This window comes from Leuresthes tenuis, unplaced genomic scaffold (genome assembly GCF_036924035.1).
Source record: "Leuresthes tenuis unplaced genomic scaffold, fLeuTen1.0.hap1 SCAF_9, whole genome shotgun sequence".
NCBI classification, from domain to species: Eukaryota; Metazoa; Chordata; class Actinopteri; order Atheriniformes; family Atherinopsidae; genus Leuresthes; species Leuresthes tenuis.
The window spans coordinates 20,452,175-20,471,913 of NW_027325363.1; the positions used below are offsets into that span (position 1 = coordinate 20,452,175).

Below are 19,739 nucleotides of genomic sequence, written 5' to 3' on the forward strand. Positions count from 1 at the left end.
AAATATGGAAACAGGTACAAGTTTGTTTGAGCGAGAACAAAAAGTTCTGAGAGGGTTAGATAAGAGGATTTGGTCAGCAGATGAGGCGAGAGATAAGACAGGTGTTTGATGAATAGTGCTGTGTCGAGTTCTTTGACTCTTTGCCCCAAGTGGGCAGCCTCTGCCAGCCTTCTGGACCCCATTAGACACGGCGCTCAGATGATAGACTGCTGGGGATGAGGTGAGGGGAGAGGAGAGGAGAGCAGAGCCTGGGGATGTGGCAGGCATGGAAGCTGCGATTAGAAGAAATCTTTCTCTAATTTTAATACCACTGGACCAAAAAAATCTAATTAACTAAACTCTTCTGAAATGTTCATAGTTTTAGATATCGCAGTTGCACCATGTTGAACTACTTTTCTCAGTGCGAAGTTATCGGAAAGTACCTCTATTGCCATTTTGGTAAATATCTGCCTCTGCTTTAATGTGGGCAAGTTAAGATCTATACCAACCATACTCGCAGCCTGCTTGAATGGGAGAAAACAGTCTTCTGGTTCTGCTCGAGGTTAAAAACATCCACCCACAAGGTACAGCTCAGTAATTAGGAACATAAACACATAATTTGATTAAAGGCAAAAAAATACATTAAAAAAATCAATGCAATAGGGCGAATTTTCAGCAGTTTCATTTTTACGCTGCAGGTTGTTTTCCAAGATAAAATGAGTTCACGACAGAGCTCATGATGCATTTATGGGATGTGCATGTCCCCAATGGTGGCTGGTGACGATGTTTCTGGCTGGAGCTGAGTGTCATCCAACCATTTTCAGTAGCTCCAATTATGAATAAATGCAGGGTGTATGGAAAAAAAAAAAAAAACACAAACAATGCCGTCTAATCATTAAAAGCACATTTCTGATTTTGACCAGTAGTTCGGAGTCCTCCTCTCAAATCATTTCAGATTTTATCGAAGTAGGAGGCTGAAATCGCGAGTCTTTGTTTGTTACCAACATAAACATCATCACACCGCCGGCCGTAGTAAAGCAATGGCCCTTTCTGCATGGAGACACGTTAGCTCATTGTGAGGTTATGTGCATATCTTCAGGCAGCAGTGCACTGACTCAACAATGTCTCTGTTACTTGTAACATGTAAGGCCAGCACCCTCTTCAGATTCCACATTGGCAGCCTTTAGTGACAACAAAACTCTTCACTAAGACATTTACAGATGTACCCCTTCATTAATTCTTGTCCACCACCCAGAACTCCTTAAATGGATGTTTTTTTTCTCGCACTTTCTCCCCATCTCTCATTCTCTGACTCTACAAGATTTAAATAAAGCACAAATTGACCATTCAAGTAATTTGCGCTTTTAAATTTTTTTATTTAATCAATGTTACATTAAACTAACATAAATAAACATTTTTATGAACAAAAGGCACACAGTTGAAATATAAACAAAGAAAAACACCTGTACAGTTTGTCTAAAAAAAACAAAAAAACAAACAAAAAAAAAAAGGTCTACTGTCTCTGAGCGAGAGAGCGGTCCGAGAGAGAGATGAGCTTCGGCTGTTGATGTAACGCAGCGGCAGCATAAGTCTCAGCATCAATCTGCACACCCTCTGATCCCCCCCCCCGAGAGGAACCAGAGTAGTGGGCGCAAAAGCATAAACGGCAACTAGGAGCAGCTTCATGTGAATCCTCTGCCAGGAGGTTTACAGTATGTGGATGTCACTCTGAGAATTGGGTCTATTGTCTGGTTGAATAGGCAACAAGATTAATGTCCACTAAATTAAAAGGAATCAAACACGCAGCACAGAGACTAGAAAATAAAAACTGGGCCGGAGACTGGGTATGCACTCACTAAGATTAGTGAAAGAGAATGACATGAGGGTCAAAGTTACCATGGTCTCTCTCTATGGAGGCCTCTGATTGGTTGTTTGCTGATTCCTTAAAACAATAATATGGCCAGTTGGTCATTCACAGTACTGGCAGGACACAAACCGTCCTCTAAAGTGTTTGTCCTGATGCCGAAACAAGTTCATGTCCAGTCGAACAAATTAAGTCGTGATAAGGGGACATGGTTTGCTTCTTTTTTTCCTGCATTTGCTCCATATCAGTAAAATAAGTAAAATCCGTGTTTTCCCAGTGATGATCGTCACTGGGCTCCTGGTTCACGTTAGTTATTAAAATATGGTATGAGAGTCCACTCAAGTCTGTTGCAGCTGTTTCAGGTGTCATCCGCGTCCGAACTCTGGATGAAACAGGTGTCGTCCTTTGCCATCCAGTTTTGTCCAGTTGAATCTGGGAATCTTGTTCCTTAATACAGTCCATACTGTCTGGATCCAGCCTTCTGTAGACCTGGATCGCTGAGTATTCGCAAACATTTGTCAGTCTGGTGTGATCTGTTTTATCTGAGTACCAGATGTGTGAAGTTTAATCAATTCGTTCTAATAGAGGTGGTCACACCAACTCTTTATAACGTCAGTGCCAACTTCATTCACCTTGATTTTTCCTTTTCATCTGAAGTTATAAACTCTACCCATCCGCCACCTCGACAGACGCAATCCAGAGTACGATTTGAGCAATACAAGTTGGGACGTAGGGCTTAAACGCCGACAATGTCGGGTACCTCCTCGTAGTGAATGATAAAGTAAGGGTAGCTCTGGTCGTCATTGAAAATGACATAAATTTGGGGGTCCACCCAGTTGTCCACACAGGAGTCATAAAGGTCGCTGGAGGGATCGCGGGGGTTGATGGGTGGAGGTCGTCGCATGGAGGGATTTCCAACAGTGAACCTGTTTGGTGATAACAAAGAGGACAAAACAAGGAAAATCTCAGTTATGCCTTTGGGACGACCTTTAAGTAGTTGTCATCAAGTTTGTCACCATTTTTAACCACCTAAAAGAGGATTTAGAAATCCAACGATTACGTCTATTTCTCTGGGGATTTTAGAGAACCTTGAATTCTAGAAGCATTAACTTAGTGTATCGTAAGTAAATGTATGAAATGAACCAATGCATCGTAAGCAGTTAGTCTCTACTCTCTTAAATATTAATGTCAAACCATAGAGACCCTCATATATCCATCTCGGCACCATTGTCACGAGGATCATAAATAAAGCATATTGAAATAAGACCTTTGTCAGCTACAGACAAAGGCACAGCCTGGAAGTAATGTCTCTGCCTGAGTTGTGTGTCAGATTGAACCCAGGTTTAGAGGGAGAATGTGCGTGGATGGAGGTGGGGGGTTTCCAAAGCCCAACAGAATCCTCTGGATGGACCGCAGACAGTCTGCAGCAGCATAACAAAGGTGGTGATGTATGATGGTCCAGCCAAATCAGCTGTTTTACATGTGCGGCTGCAGATTTGACTTGCATTTGAAGGGATGGGAGTTGCATGACGCAAAGCATGGCTGAAAGATGGTTTATGGAAAAGAACCTCATGATTTTCATGATCTAAATTGATGTTGATGTGCTCTGTAAATCTAATCTGAAAGCACCAAGCGCATGGGAGAGAAAGGGTCAAAAAGAAAAAGTTGTTTATGGAGAGGTGTGCACTGAAGGGAATGTACTTGTCAAACAAACCGCACTCTTCATTTGGGACTTTAAACCAAGCAAAGTCCAATGAAACTGGGATACACAAGGCCTCGATTTAGCATTCAATCAGCTACGATCCCTCCAGCTCATTTCAAAGCAAAATGTGGTTGACTAGCTGAAGCATACAACTGGCACAGAAAAGAATCAAACAATGGACGCTGCGAGTAATCGCAAAGTTGTGCTTTTTGAAAATGAATTGATCTTTCTTCGTTGGATCAGACAAATAAAATATCGGAGTTGTAACACAGAGCAATGCGCCTATTTTCCAGTGATTCAGTCAGCAGGAAGACACGTAACACGTAACACGTCATAAACACGTAAACTACAGCCCCCACACTCACCTGCCAGTGAGGACTTTGGCCAGGAACATGCAATGAACTCCTTTGGGCGAGCGCTTGGAGAAGTTGTGGGAGTAGACGGCCTTGCGGGCGAAGTAGGAGCCCTGGCCAAACATGGTGGCGTGTTTGCCGCAGACCCGTGGGTCGAAGTTGTGCTTACAGATGCCCTCCACCACGTCGGCTGAGGTGCCGTGGAAGAGGTGGCGCTCGCTCAGCAGCCGGTCCATCTCTGACATCCGGCGAGACATGTACTCCTTCTTCCTGATGAAGAAAAAATAAAAAATGAATAAATAAAAAGATAGATGGCAAATGTGATTATTTCATCTTATATGGAAGGAACTAACAAAGCTCGGTGCAAAGCTAAACAACAGAAACCTCCGTGCTCTCTGTTCTTTATGGCCAACAGGCTACGAAAGGTCATCTCTTGCACCATTAATCCGTGTACAACTTTGCAAAATCTTATTTCCTCTAAAACGACAGAAAAAAAAAAACACTGCGCCTCATCAGTTTCATAAGCAACACATCCAGCACGTATATGACACTCGCTTGGTGTGAACAGATTAATCAGACAGGCGGAGGAAAAAGCATTTGAGTCACAGAGGCTGTGACCCACACATGACCTCCCATGATACCACAGCCTGCGAGGTGATGCCACACACTTACTCACACACACGCTTTTAATTTCCTACTAACTAAATGTAGGTTCAAGCTGCTCAGCTTCCCTCCTATTTACAACTACCCACTTACAATGTCAACGCACACACCCAGTTGAAGCAGAAAGACTAGCAGTTATGGCTTTGCTGCCATAGCCGTAGTGTGGGAAAAGGAAATCAACTGAAAGGGGCACCGCTTTCGGAGACGATAACATGCACACAGACTGTCAGTCATTGCGAAACCGTGTGGTACCGGCCGGTGTGGGTGGGAGATTTTAACTGTCACAGCTGATAGGACCTGCCCTGCTCCAACCACAGCGGTTAGCCTGCTGCGCTCACAACAGGAACATCTTCATCACCAAACATCTCTCCATCTGCTGTGTTCACACACCACTGTCAGCTTGTTCTCACGAAGTCTCACACAGCTGGTAGCATTTGGCCTATTTTCTTTTTTATTTTCTCCCTCTTGCGTTGTTAATCATTCACTCTTGTACAGTTTATTTTTTTCTAAAGAGATACACAGAGCTTGTTGCAAACATTCTTCAGTTTAACCACAAGCATCTGGTGCAACTTCTCAGCCACTCTGGATTCATAATATCATATAAAACACAAAGTAGCGCTTGTTACCTTGTAAAACTACTGTATCTTATGCTTTTAAGTAAGAAGAATCTCATGAGTGTGAAACTTGGACGGAAATCATGTCTCTCTCAGTCACGACACAGTAACAAGTGATCCTTACAGCAGAGTTATGTTCAATATCGCAACCAAAAATGTGTCACAGTCTTATGCCACAGCTTCACCACATAGCATGCAAGTGAAAAAGTGCAAGTAAAAAGAAACGAGCACACACAAAAGTGCCGGCATCCAGCTTAGCTTTGCTCGGTAACGTTAGCCCCGTACAGATAAAATGATCTGGGATTTTCTGCTTCTGCTCTCACCTCTTGTATTTCTCCCAGAGGAAGGGGTTCTGCACGCGCTGGATCTTGATGATCCTGAATTTGGTCTCTGATACTGTCTTGTGGAACAGGCTGTACACCGTCCTGTAGCTGCGGTCTTCACGGGAGACGGGCACTCGCAGGAAGTCCTGGCTCATCGTCATCGGCAACCACGTTTCTGGGAAAAGGCTGGGCGGGTTGGTGGTTGTTGGCGAGAGGGGATGTGACGCGGAGGCATCCATGGATGCAGAGGCAGAAGAGGAGGGGAGAGGAGCTAAAGTGATGCCGCCCAAAGTCCTAGGAAAATAAATAAAGCAGAAAGCGTGAGATGTTTTACTGGAAATGTGGGCTTACAAGTGCTATGGAAAGGGGAAAAAAAATTTCAAAGCATTTGCTTTTGCATTCAGGATTCCCAGCTGCTTCATCTTTGTATAAAGGAATCACTGTTTGAAACTGTCAATTAACAGGCATGTTCGTGGAAAGTTTTATGTAATGTGGTGATAATTACAAGGACACAGAGACATTTAATCAGAAACAGTCATGCAACTATAGAAAACACTGATCTTTAAACTCGATTAGCTTCTTAACAAAACAACTCACACCAGATCAGGAGGGGTGATTGCTTTGATGGAGACGTGTTGCTGCTTATTAAAAAGCTTCCACTGTGACTCTGTGTCCCTGATCTCATCTTTACAGAGTGTGATTTTTCATTAGAAATTGTCCGTCCCCGCGTGGGATCAGGGAAAGCAGCCCCGTTTATTTCGAGCACCAAATGCAAACCATACATCACAACGTATCGTTTACAGGCTTCGCTGTAAACTAACAAACAGTCGTGTCATGAACATGGCTAAATTTGGCTTCTGATGACCCCCCCCCCCCCCTGTTCTTTTTCTGGGACAGAAAGATTGTAAAACATCTTTACAAGAGAAACTTTTGTGGATTTTCTGTCCAAGAAAAAAAAAAAGACCAGTTCAAAGAAATGACTGAAAGCCCCAAATTACCGTCACACTCATGCCCGCAACGACTGTATGTAAACTTCCATCTGAAACCGTTTCCCTCCACCTTTCTACAGCTATATTCCCCATTTGTTTCAAATCACAACTGTGTCCAAACGTGAAACGAAAACCACTGTTTGCTGCACCGATCCCACACCACGTCTGCACGTTCAAAAACCATATTCCTCAAACTGTCAACCATGACAGCCGGGCACTGTGGGGCGGCGCTGCTCCGCAGCAGCCGTCAGCCACCAAACGAAACAACAGGAGTGCACGCAATGAAACCCAGACACCAAACAAGACAACGTGGGTTGGTGGCGGGCGGGGGGGCACAAGAGAAGGGGAGAATAAAATACCAATTGTGGAGCTGTCATACAAGTGACACAAAAAAAAACCTATCATGTCTGGCATTTGAGTCTGTAACAGTGGTTTGCCTGTCAACTTATCACCCTGAAAGCATAAATGCCGTTAGCTCCATCAACCATAAGAAAGTGTACGTGTCTGTGTTATCAAGAGGCTCCGAGTTAGTCTGACAGTTATTCTCATCTTTTCCCTCCCTCTCTCTTATCTTGCCGGTCCGGTCTCGCTCCCCCTCCCCATGCAATCGATGTCTCTATCCCCCGTGTGCTTTGAGGAGATCACAGACTGACTGCGGCAGAAAACAAGTGTGAAATGAAAAGGGACAGATAACAAGAGCATGATGGAGTTGGGTAGAAAAAGAGTGAAAAGGAGAAGGATTTGTTGAGATAGCAGGGGAGGGAGGGAGGAGGTGGCCAAAAATAACATCATCAGGAGAGAGAGAGAGAGAGATGAGTGAGGGAAAGGGGGGGGAAGGGAGCGAGGGAGAGTGCCAATCAAGCTAATGACCTCAACCTCTAAGCCTAGCACAGATCGTTCCTGATACACACACTGCTTCGGTCACTTGAGAGCAAGCTGCGCTGATTTACATTCATTCCACAAGAAAAAAAAAACCCAAATGTAACAAAAAAATCTATTTCAATGCTTTCCCATGTCGGGACTTGTCGAGGCTTTTTGTCCCCCATTATGTGATAAAGTGATTCATCGAAGCACACATGCAATTAACAGATGACCCATGAAGTCCCTCGAGCAAGCCCCTGATCCAAATTCCAGCTCCTAATGTTTCACACTCTCTCAATCACCGGCTCATCTCTGCTGTGCTCCTAGTCTGGAAGCCATTTAGGCCTCTCCGGCTGGGGCTCTCGATCACCCTCTCTGACTCGCTGTCTTTCTTCCACTTTCTGTCTCTGTCCCTTGCTTCCCTCATCTAATTTTCCCCTTGCTTTCCTCCATCTCCTGCTCTCTATTTTGTCTTCTCTTGGCGATCGTGGCTGGGCAGGAACAGCTCGTTCTAGCACTCGTTCTGTGTGAAGAAACTGGCAGGGCACAGCTACAGCAGCCAGCTCGGCACGGGAAGTGAAAAAAAAAAAAGATTAAAAAATTCTGCAAATGGGGTAAAATGACTCCTCTTCCTTCCAATCTGGTATCACTTGTTTAAAAAAATAAGACCAAGGCGAGTGCTGCCCGGCAGATCCCTGCTATATAGACAGGAAGAGGAGGATATGAAAACAAAACAAATCGCCTCCATTGGTATTTCTGAGCTGAGGAGGCTGCCTATTTTCGCTTGTCTGTTTGTCCACTCACTGTTCACTTCACCCTGCTGGCTTTCTCATCTTCTTGTCTGCTGTATCATCCGCTTTCATTTGCCTCATTGTCTTATTTTCCATCTGTCTGGTTCAGGCGTGCTTTATCCTGCGCAGGACAACTCCTGTGTCCCGGTGACTCTGTTTGACTTGCCAAACATCTGAGATCGGATGAGTGTTAATATGAGTTTCAAGTTCAGCTCAGGCAACCAATGTGCAGCAGCCCTGGAATGGATTAAAGATGGAAGTGGTGTTCAGGGGCTTTTGAGTATTCAAACCTGACTGTGACATTGGCACAGTGTACCGACCTCTGTGTGCCTGCACATCTCTAAATACTAAATCAGGACACTCAGAGAACACAGAGAGCCATGAGGAGACACATATATCAGAAAGCCAGCTTTGTGTGTGAGTTACACTGCAGTGTTACTAGACATGTTATGTAAAATATAACTTTTTTTCTAGAGCTGCCTCATACCCAAAATACAAAATATTCCCAGACAGCACTGAGGTCTGAGAGTGAAATGATCTCAAAGCTTTGACAGGGAACACAAAGGAAGGCAGAAACCGGGAGAGACGATCAATTTAGTGATTGACCTCTAAACTGTGGCCAGACCACTTCCCCTTAGTGTTAATTAGCATCAATTCTAAATCCCAATACTTGTTAAAGGGATTTGTTATCCTGCATCAAGGTTAACTGACTGTTCAGAAGAAATACTTGTTAGCATCAAAATAGCTTCTATACTATCATGTTTGAAAAAAAAGCTCGCTGTTCAGGTCATCCTATACTTGAGTGGCCATGCTAAATACTCCGAGTCCATATTTGAGCTAAATGTTCGCATGTTAACAATGGAAATGGCACTAAAAATGAATAGAACTAAGGCTTAAGCCCATGGCAACTGTTATAAATAACCTGATTGCAATAGCTGGAGTTGAAAGTGATCGTTTTGTATAAACTTTAGAATCATTTCCATTCACCGGTGCTAAACAGCTAAATAAAACTTTCCATGATGCTTCCCACCGTTAGTGACATGGAATAGAAAAAATACTTTATTCATCCCCCAGCGGGCGAAACTCAAATTAGTCAAGTAGCTCATTTTTAAAAAAATATTTACAATGATTGTATATGAGAACAATAATAATTATTATTATAATAATAAATGAATAAATACATTTGAGAAAACCATGTCAGCAGTCACTGTTAAAAAGCCTTATGGCTGTGAGGACAAAGGACCTCCTGAACCTCTCAGTCCTGCATTTGGTCAGAAGGTCCTTATTACGATTTTGGCTGTTCCATCGAGCCGTTTTGGAGATTGAAGTTTGCACCAAAGGTCCGAATCAATCATCACTCCAACGAGCAAACTGACCAAATCTACAGCAGGATCAGTATCATATATATTTGCTGCCTTATAATAACAAACAATCAGACATGAGTGGATGAGATGTGAGTTGTGTTTACTTACTGTAAGTGTGGCGTCAGCATCACAGATGACATGAACATGGGCCGCTTCTTGATCTGACGCCTGAACCCGAAGACGGCATTCTGCTGGAAGCCCTCCCTGATGTTCAGGATATACTGGTTCTGCAGCGTAATGAATCGCACTTCCTTGAGACCCCTCGAACTCGCCTCCTCTATGAGCTTCACCACCGGCTGGAGGGGAAGAGAAAAGTAGAGGTGGCGAGGACATTAAGAAGAAGTCGCGACCGATTGGTTTCATTTTCTGCAGCTGACTTCTGAGTTTTCGTTTTTTCAAAAGAAGGAGGAGGAACGGGAAGTGTGGAGAGGGAAATGTCATTGAAGCGTGGTCAGTTTTCAAAAAACATGAAGCTGAAGCGCTATCATGAGACAAACTCTCACACATGGATATAAAAAACGACATGATTACTGGTTTGGTGGAAAGAATTGCAAAAGCTGGGGACAGCTTTGTCACAAAGGGTGATCAGATTGTGTTCATCAGTTTATGTGTGTGTGTGTGTGTGAGAATCGATCCAATCACTGTGGCTACGCAATTGATTGGTGTGGGCAAAGTTAATGTGTCTGGCCTTATGTTCACAGAGCGTGTATGAAAACAAACACAGGCAGTGAGCGGCTCACCTCGGAGTACTCCCTCCAGCCAAAGTTGTCTCTGCAGTAGTATTTCCACACTGTGTGACAGCTGGGGGTGGGGTTCGGGTTTGCCGCAGGCACGGGCAGAGCGCTGGGGGGAGTGGTCAGCCGCCGGACGCAGTCGAACTCGAGGTCACACGCTCGCATCGTCCCAAATTCTAGGGCAAACACCCGGCCCCTGAAAGACAAAGTTGAACCTATTAAACCAGCTGAGTGACTGAGCGCGGCAATCAGCGTGAAGGAGGGAAAGAAAGAAGGGAAAAAAAAAAGCAATCACACTCACAGTCAGCTAACACGCAGCAGTGGCACGGTGACCTTGTTGTTAAATGGTCGCAATTTGTATTTCAATCATCAGCAGCCGTGTGACCAAACATGTGGCTGCTGATGGAACCTTAATTCAACCCATGTGGCCTGGAGCAGGACCTCCAGTTGCTCAAACGGAATAAGTCACACAGGATGAGGGCATCAAAAACACCACACTTGCATGCAACATATGAGCAGTGAATAAGAGGAAATATAGGACCCGTTCATGTTCCGTTCATCCAGTTCCACGATGTGGCAACATTATAGGTGTTGAAAATTTGCCGAAATATGTCTATTCACTTTCTGGCCGTGAGCTTGCAGCGATCACGGACTCTGTTGTACAATGCTGTGCCGTCAACTAGTGTTACTGATCACTTAGCACACGAAAGAGTCCCCATCTGGTAAGTAAATAAAGAGAGGAAACACATAATCTTATCATGTGCATAGAAGCTCCCCTAACCCCTCTCTGTCTCGACATGTGTGGGTCAAAACCCTGCAGAATATGTGTGTGTGTGTGAGTGCATGTGCATCAGTCTCACCAGATTAATTCTCATACGGCCTCCGGGAAATCCTTTCTGGGTCAGACAGAACACTTACATAAATGTAGGCATCGTACACTCGCACGCTATGGCGTGGAAGGCAGGCAGACAAACACTCAGAGCCATAGATGAAAATGAGGGCCTTATAATCTGTGTAAGACGCTCACTCCAAGAGGGCACACAACAGAAACCATCCAACAGCCTGATGGTGTTCATTGATCTATTTATTATTTTTTTTTACTTATTTGATCTGGCAACACATGTAAGTTAAGTCAAAGGTCAGACATCACAAAAGTGTCCGTGTGGGGTTCAAGTGCCTCAGGTTTGTAGTAAATAAAGCACATTCCAGTGTTCACATGTTTTCCATCCACTGACACTCCTTACTAATTCTACCACCTGAATCAGTGAAACTGCACATTATAATAAGTACGCAGTAAACAAGAACAACAAGAGTTTCCTTCCAATCAAGTGTAATTACTGGTCACTAAGGCTGCAACGAGCATCGGTTTCTGTCAGGAAGGTGATAATAAGACGCCCTGAGTCATTTTCCAAAACCCTGCAAATACACTGGTATAAATAGCAGTTACACGCACTACATTTAGAGCACCGGTTTCTGCTAAGTCATAGGGTGACTGCATCTCTGCAAGAGGAAGCAAAACAGAAGGTCATTTACTGAGCACGTGCAGAAACAAAACAGTGACTGGGGAGTGAGTCACTGATTAGCAGATCACCAGATTACCACAACGACGGGGCAGGTAGATAACGCAAAGGTTCACATGATTTTCTGTTCTGTCTCTGAACTTTTTTTCAAGTAACCAAGCGGAGCTTCTGTTTTCAATTGAACACGACAAGAGAAAGCAATGACAGCGAGAGGAGAGGCAGGCGAAGAATTGAAAACACGGCACAAGCAAATTGAGTGGGGAAACAGCACATCTTCTGCTTCACCTCCGGTCAACCCGTTCTCTTCTGCTCACTTTGTTCTCAGAATTATTTGTCCCTTTGTTTCTGTCATGTCTCCGCTCTGTTCCCTGTTTCGCTGCTTCTTTTGGTTTCCACACACATCTCTCTGTTCTCTGTTTTTAAACATGTGAGGTAGAACGTGCCAGTCGTGCACCTGCACAATCCCCTCTCTGTGCAGAACAGTTTCTACCAGCAGCGGAATGTTACGAGGACAGGAGATGTGTGTGTGTGTGTGTGTGTGTGTGAGAGAACTCATCTCTAACTCATGGTGCATACACAAACATTCAGGTTTTATTATGAGGAAGTTAAGCGAACTTTGTCACATTTACAGGCAGTCTCTCCACCTCGCTGATTACGCCTGTGTCATTACCGCTTTCACTGACACGCAATTAGACAAAGACTGGTCTCCGGAGCCTTGCACGGAATCCCGTTCTCCACCTCGCTCCCAGACTAGTTTTGCACCGTTCTAAAAATAAAATTCCACCAGTTAAATTAAGTGCACTGAGATTCGGCGCTTTCAAAAGTTGAGCCAATCAAAAGTTGGAAAAACACGCAGGCACGCCAACGTTGTCGGCTTAAAATGGCAACTGTTGATATGGTTATTGAATAATAATTTTAAAAAAAGGCTGTTAAGCAACAACTAAACACCTAAATACAGATTATGACAGAGAAAACAAAGAATGCTGCCCTGTCCAAAAGGCTTTCCCTCCCCCTGAAAGGGACACACACAGACAGACTTTCTCACGACAGCACATACACGGAGCCGCATTCCATCATCAGTTATGCCACTGATTGTGAGCGTCACAAACTAGGAAAATATATATATATATATTAGGAGTATTTACGCTTGTACGCACGGACACCTACATACAACACATTCTTTCGACAAATTCATGTACACACACGCAATCTTCATCCAGCAACGCCTAGATAAGTCAGTCAGTCAGTCAACCAGATCTGCTGACGAAGGCTTCTTTCACACACACCACCGCATTGATGTCATGGGTTGGTGTTGTTTCCTCGCTCTCAGCTTAGCCATTAAAACATTCTGCATCTGATTTTAATATTTCATTGCTTGTTTTTTTTGCTCTGAGGTTGTGACACAAAGTCAAAAAGAAACACACAGAGAGCAGGACCTGCCATCTCCTGCATTGTCCCTGTCCACATCATTATGCTCACAGTTCAGGGTGTCCTCTCGTGACTCTTTAACCCCATCCTTTGAAAATGTTACAGCCACCCAGGGCATGAATTATGTGAGGACATAAAACGGGGTTTGAGTTTGGCATTACGAGTATCACCTCAGAGTAGAAGATCTGAGAGCGCTGGCGAGGAATAAACATTTCCACATCTTTTTCCCCATCTTAAGCCTCTCGAGAAACAACTGAGGAACAAAAGACATTAACACTGATAAAAGAGATTAAAGACTAGAGCGACAAGGAAACGTAAAGTGCTAAATATTGAGCAAGGAACAAGAGGAACAGGAAAAAGAGATGGAGGCAGACTCTGACTAATAGGAGGCAGAGCGACCCAGACCTCGCCCCTCTGATTCATGGCATGATCCGTCTGACACGTTATTGCCCCACAAACACACACACACACACACATACATACAAAGTGTGCACATCCAAGACGTTTATCTCACACAAGCAAACAAGCACACTTGGACACAACCACCCTCGAGTTTTGTTTTCCGTCTTATTTCACTTGAGGTAATGAGGTAACGCGGGATCCCCTGCCTACGATATAAACACAAAGATGCACACACCTCGGTGTCAGGTCGCTCTGCCCTTCAGTGTTCGGTGACTCTTTATGTCAGTTAATGACAAGCAAGGCTTTTATCACATGGCTGACAAAAGAATCTGTCTCCAACGCTCACACACGGGCGTGAGAAATGTGTTCTTTGTGGCCATGAAATCAACCACATGTTTTTCAAGTTCTTATGCACTTCTTACAGGAAATTGGCTTAATTATGAGAGATGTGGAGGTCAATTTGTGTTTTGCTGTATGAAATAAAATGGGTCACGAAATGCTAAAATAGGCCAAGTGGAAATAAAGTGGATGTTACTTTAGATTTCCCTGCCACAGCACAACACAACCTAACAGGTTGTGTAGGGGGCGTTATTAATGTATAACTTTTAGAAGTGATGACTGTAACATTCCTCCTTCTTGCTGTGTTCATGACTAACACGGATTAGTCAAACGTCCATTCCTGCTTATCATATGGATGGGATTAACCTGTACTCAATGGCTCATACACACATGGGAACGGCACACACGCACACTCATAAACGCATGCTGCAATAGTACGGCAACTAATCGGATGCAGATACACAAAAGCGATTGTTTGTTTTCTTTTCCGTCCACTCCTCTCCTGCTGCACACAAGCAGCAAAAGGCAAAACAGGCCGCTGTTGCCATATCGACAATAAAGAGGTTTTTAAGTCATCTGCTCCTCCTTATATCGCTAACAATGTTATCATTTGGCTGTAGTAACCACGGTGATCCTTTGGCGCAGTGTTTGTGGTCTTGTGTGCATGAAAAGACAAGCTGGTTTGTGTTTCTAAAGAGATGCATCAAAAGAGCCCTCTCTGTCTCTCGCACACACACACACACACACACACACACAGCACAACACAAAGCTTTCTGAGGCAGAACTGAGCATTGAAAAACCAGAACAGTGTGCAGTTTTGGTTTGTGTGTCACCAGTTGGCAGGCTGTTAAGCTCCAAGAGCCGGAAATGACTACTAAATCTAATAACTCATCGTCAACGTATCACAGAAACTAACAGTTTAACAATACAGGAATCCAGCAGGGAGAGGCCAGCCCCACGTCAGTAGCTGTTTAACTTGTGGTAACACCTAAAAGTGTATCACACAATTGCATCACTGTAAAAAAAAAACCAAAGAATGTGTGCAAAAAAAAGTGCAAAATGCTCATTACTGTATGACAGCAAGTAGGTGTAAAGGTAAATAATCATTACTGCATTTTCAATGACAACAAAGGTGGTAAATATGTTGGCAAAATTTTCCTGGCATTTCTGGTTTCAGTCGGAGTTTCAGCTGAGTGAGCCAAATGGTCCTATCTGACTGTGTGAGAGTGTAACACACTCAAAAGGCTTGTGAAAAATCTGGGTTGACCCTGCCAGGTGCATATCCTGTTTGTGAGGCAATATGCACTTTGCATAGAGTTTCAGCTGAATAGCAAGTCAGACACACAAACACATACAAATCTTTGAGCACACATGCAAACCTGCGTGTCAGTTTGGACATAAACTATGTCAAACAGACACGGCTGCTTTAAGGCATCAGATGCGATTGGAGGGGGCTGGTGCGGGGGGGGGGGGGGTTAAATCTAGCTGGTGGAGCGAGAGCGTAATGGCACAGTGCTGCGTCAGTGTCTATGTCAACACAAACTGCAGCGCTAACCTGGTTCAAACAATAACGCGACTAAAATAAATGGCTGGAATAAAAAAAATAATACTGCAAAAGGACACATACAGAGAATAAAGCGACCTGTGTTCAAAATAAGGTCATAAAAGTTAGGGAGAGTGTACCCATTGTGCTCAAGTGCTCATGTGTAAATGTGCTGGCATACGGCACAGTTTTGCAGGAAGCACCACACACTCCTTTATGTCACCCCACTGGGGCTTGCCAAGTGCTTGCATGAGTGTGTCTGTGTATCTACTGGGTGTGAGAGAGTGAAAGGGAGGTTTATCTGTCTCCTAAAAGGCGTGCGTGAGAGCACTGCAAGGCACTTAGCTTCCCCATGCACCCTGTTCGTGCAAGCGTCTGCACGCCAAACTGCGTGCGTGTGCAGATGCGCACTATGATGTGCATGTTTATGGCCGGGGGGGGAGTTGCTAGGTCTGCCTGTGTCACTGACCACACGACTGAACCGAGGGTCAGGGAAGTTCACAGCTTTCTGTCACGAGGGCTGCAAATTATGCTTCGAATGGAGCCACAGCCAATAACACGGCTGGGTTTGCAAGCAGGGAAATACAGGAAACAGATAGCAGGTATCAGGGCTGAGCGATGGAGTGTCCGGGCACATAGCTGCTCAAATAAAAAAAAAAAAAAAAGATATGCACAGGGTGCACATTAACTACAGTTAAAAACACATGAAGGCCAAATAGACCCATTTTTCACACATGGATAGATCACTAGCTGTGAAAGGAGCACTTATAATACAAGCGCATCTACTTGGCTATCGCTGTGTGGAGAACAGCTGTAGAGCTGATGCTTTCAGTTTGTCACCGGTGGTGAAACCAAAGAGGGAACTCAGACTAAGGTCTACGGTTTCCAACACTCCAAACCCGAAGTGGCTGATCGTTCACAAGCAGCCTATCGGCTTACTGAAACTGTTGTTGCCATGTCACAAATACCTATCAATTTACCAGACAGTAGTCTTGTTCTGCAGTACTTACAACAAAACAATATACTCCCCTTTACTGAGCAACCTCCTAGGATCAAAAAATACATTGTCCGCTTTTTTTTTCTCACTTATGGTCTTCTTTTGGAATAATAACATTTATTTTGTCAGCATTCAACAGAATTTTTTTAAGACTGCTGCTTGTAAACAAGTGCATTATTTGTGGTTTCAGTTCGTGTTCTCAACTAGCTGAAGTGAAAACGATTTGCCTCCTTACCCACTGACACAGATGGTGCAGATCAAAATCAGAAACACTCTCATCATGTGCCCCCCCCCCCCCCCCCCCCCCATCCCCCTCCCACCCCACAGATGGATCATGTCTCCAACCACAGGGCATGCCTTTATACACAAAGAATAATAGTCTATGTGTTGCAGTAAACGCTATAGAGAAGATACTTACTGAAATTTGAGCTTGACTCCATCATTGTCAGGGTTGCAGTACAGTCTCTCCAGCTGTTCCTGGGAGTCGTCTGCTATGCTCTGCCATGTCTGGCTGCCGCTCTTACGGATCTGCCAGTGGTATGGCAGGACAGTGTGGTGGTGGGCACAGTCACTGCCATAAACACACTGCCCCTGGAGGAAATCCACGCAAATGTCCACGGAGTCCGACTGGTGTGTGTGATACTGGAGTTGAGTGAGCAGCTCGAAAACCAGGTCCAGGGAGGCCTCTTCACTTTTATCCTGAAATAGCACTCCTTTGTCAGGCTGCAGGAGGAGGGAATGGGGGTCCTGGAATCCAGTGCAGTCTTTGACAGGAAGATTGCTACCCCCAGAGGTTAATAGGTCTTTGCTTTTGATGGCCCCCTCCTGGTGAGGAACCTGGGGTGCAACAATGGGAGGTATGGGAGAAACTGTCTCTGTGCTACCCGATGCCCTGAGGCCAGGTTTCAGCTGAAAGCAGTCGGGGGTAGAATCGGCGATTTTGGGCCGCTCTGTCTCTTCCAGCTCCTCAGTAGTATCGGTTATTTCCACACCAACGTCCCGGCTAATCAGCCCCGGTACTCCGACCGCAGCTGTGGCTTCCCCCGCAGCTCCTGGGTCTTTGAGGCACACCTGGCCCACGCAGTTCTGTTTCACCACGGCCGCTGCACACAGATTGCCCGGAGTCCGGCCCGGCTGGTTCCGGGGTACGAATACCCCATCCCCAGAGACCAGAGTATCCCTGCTCAGTAAAGTGGTCAGTATGGGATCCTCCAGGGCGCGATGGAGGCATTTGGCGTCCAATTTTCTCTGTTTCTTTTTGAAATAAGGTTTCACCAGAGGTATTTTGTCCGGCAGCCCCACGATCTGCTGTTCCGTGACATATTCCCCTTCGTCCATATTCAAACTCATATCCAGGGAGATCCCAGTCGGCACACCGTCTGTGGATTTCTGGAGAATGTGCAAAGTTTTATCCATGATCACCTAAACCCCGACAGTCCTTAAAGAAAGAGAAAGACAGAGAAAGAGGTAGTCATCAAAGATAAGAGTCATAATCCTGTAATCTTGGTTTCCAAGGTGAAGTCATCCTGGCGCATACAACAGTGATTAATAATGCTGCTTGGGCTAACTGTTACACCATACAGTAAGCGTGAAAATACTCCTTTCCTTTCCTGGAAGGGAAAACCTGCGCCGTCTATTTGCTGAAACGAAACCCGCCACCAACCCAACCCATAAACTGGTCTGATCCCAAGATGACCCTGCACACGTAACACGGACAACACCGCAGTGGCCACCACAGTCACGTTAGTCCTTGTAGGAACATTACAGGAACAGCCTGTTACACCGAGTCTCGTTTGGGAAGCAGGGAAAGGCAGTCGAAGCGGACAAATATGACCCAGTCCTGCTTCAGGGAACTTCAGCCTCAGATTAATCACATTAAACGAGAACATGTCACTGCACCTTGTGTTTATCTTCACTCTTGTGTCTCTGGTCTAACGTCATGCCTGCAATTACAGCTGCGTATCCGCACTAGAGCGATAAAATCAGGAGTGTAACAAAACCCCCACTCTCTCTGGGGACTATATTTTGATCACGGGAGTCCGATACGCGGCCCCTGCCGTCTACGTGCCGCTTACATCGCTGCCCGAGCAAGTTTGCACGTAGGCTACAGCTGACACACACAAGCAAGCACACACACACACACACACACACACACGGGGCAGCACTGCAGCGGAGTGGCGATAAAGGACAAACAGGGCTTCCCGGGGCTTTACTTTACCACCCGCTACTACAGCTTTTTTTTTTTTTTTTTTTTAAAGACGAACACAGAGCTGGAGCTTTTATGGGCTGTAGCTGAAAAATGCTTTTATTTTCAAACTAACAGTGACGCGCTGCAGTGGGTATGCAGGGCGATTTGCTACAGCGCAGGTTTCCCACAGTCGATTTACAAAATGACGAATGCCCCCTTTTTTTTTTTTTACACTTGTAGGAGCCCGAAACGACAAAAAAACCTTACCTGCGAGATAAAGTCCACCCTTCTCCTCCCGGTCTCGACACTCTATGGTGGGTAAAATCCAGTGTGTACATCGGCAAAGCTCCGTATCCAGTATGGAGATAACGGCTTGATAGCCGTGACTGGACTTAGACAGTGTTCCGGTTAGGTTGCTCGTGTCCCTCTGCTTCCCCCACCGTTCTCATGCTCTTTCGTTATTTCATACTGTACGTGCCACTCTTTGTATCCTTGTAGAGGACGGACAAGCGTTCTAGAGACCAAAACGACAAAGAACAGTACGCACTACGCAGCTGTGCTGTGAAAAGCTCTGCCTGCCTCCCGGCTCTGCACTGCCAGGCTCCGCCCCCGCAACCTTCCAGGGGCGGGGCTTCGCTTCAAACTGGGAGAGAGAGAGAGAGTCGTCTGGTGGTGATGGAGAGAAGCTGCATGGGGGTGTGGAGACCCTCAGGGGCGTTTATGCCAGCACCGGAAGTAGTCCAATAAAAAGAAACTCGATGGCGTTACAACATGGCATCAAAACCTTCAAGTATGTTGACAACGAGTAATGGAAAAATGGCAAAGACCTCTGTTTCCCTTATCAATTTACAGTGCAGGCACTCTGCTGGATTAGATGTTTGAGCTCTCTAAAGGTATGGAACACGTTACCATGACTAACATTGAGCACAAAGACGTAGAGATACCACTCCCATTTTGCAGTTACAATTTGTTGGCTCAAGCTTTGAGATGGATTAAATCAATTTAGATGATCTCAGCATTATTTGGGTGGAACATAATGTTATCACCCAATTGCTGGAAATGATGCTCTTAAAAATCCATATGTC

At 45.0% G+C, this 19,739-nt stretch overlaps 1 protein-coding gene across 1 annotated transcript; it reads right to left on the bottom strand.

Moving 5' to 3' along the window:
* Nucleotides 1-1,318: 1,318 nt before the first annotated feature.
* Nucleotides 1,319-19,219, bottom strand: tiparp (TCDD-inducible poly(ADP-ribose) polymerase). The gene is made up of 7 exons (XM_072392720.1): nt 18,922-19,219; nt 16,885-17,904; nt 10,244-10,433; nt 9,612-9,799; nt 5,499-5,792; nt 3,911-4,168; nt 1,319-2,769 (listed from the first exon to the last, which is right to left on the bottom strand). Exons 2-7 carry the CDS (start codon nt 17,880-17,882, stop codon nt 2,580-2,582), a joined length of 2,118 nt encoding a protein of 705 aa, XP_072248821.1. The 5' UTR covers nt 17,883-17,904; nt 18,922-19,219; the 3' UTR covers nt 1,319-2,579.
* Nucleotides 19,220-19,739: the final 520 nt, after the last annotated feature.

Bases quoted from the DNA above. Each gene is read 5' to 3' on its own strand.
- tiparp (XM_072392720.1), bottom strand. From the start codon at position 17,882: ATGGATAAAACTTTGCACATTCTCCAGAAATCCACAGACGGTGTGCCG. The intron at 10,434-16,884 runs GTAAGTATCTTC...TTTGTCTTTCAG, and splicing joins GGAGTCAAGCTCAAATTTCA to GGGCCGGGTGTTTGCCCTAG. The intron at 5,793-9,611 runs GTAAGTAAACAC...TTATTTTCCTAG, and splicing joins ATGCTGACGCCACACTTACA to GACTTTGGGCGGCATCACTT.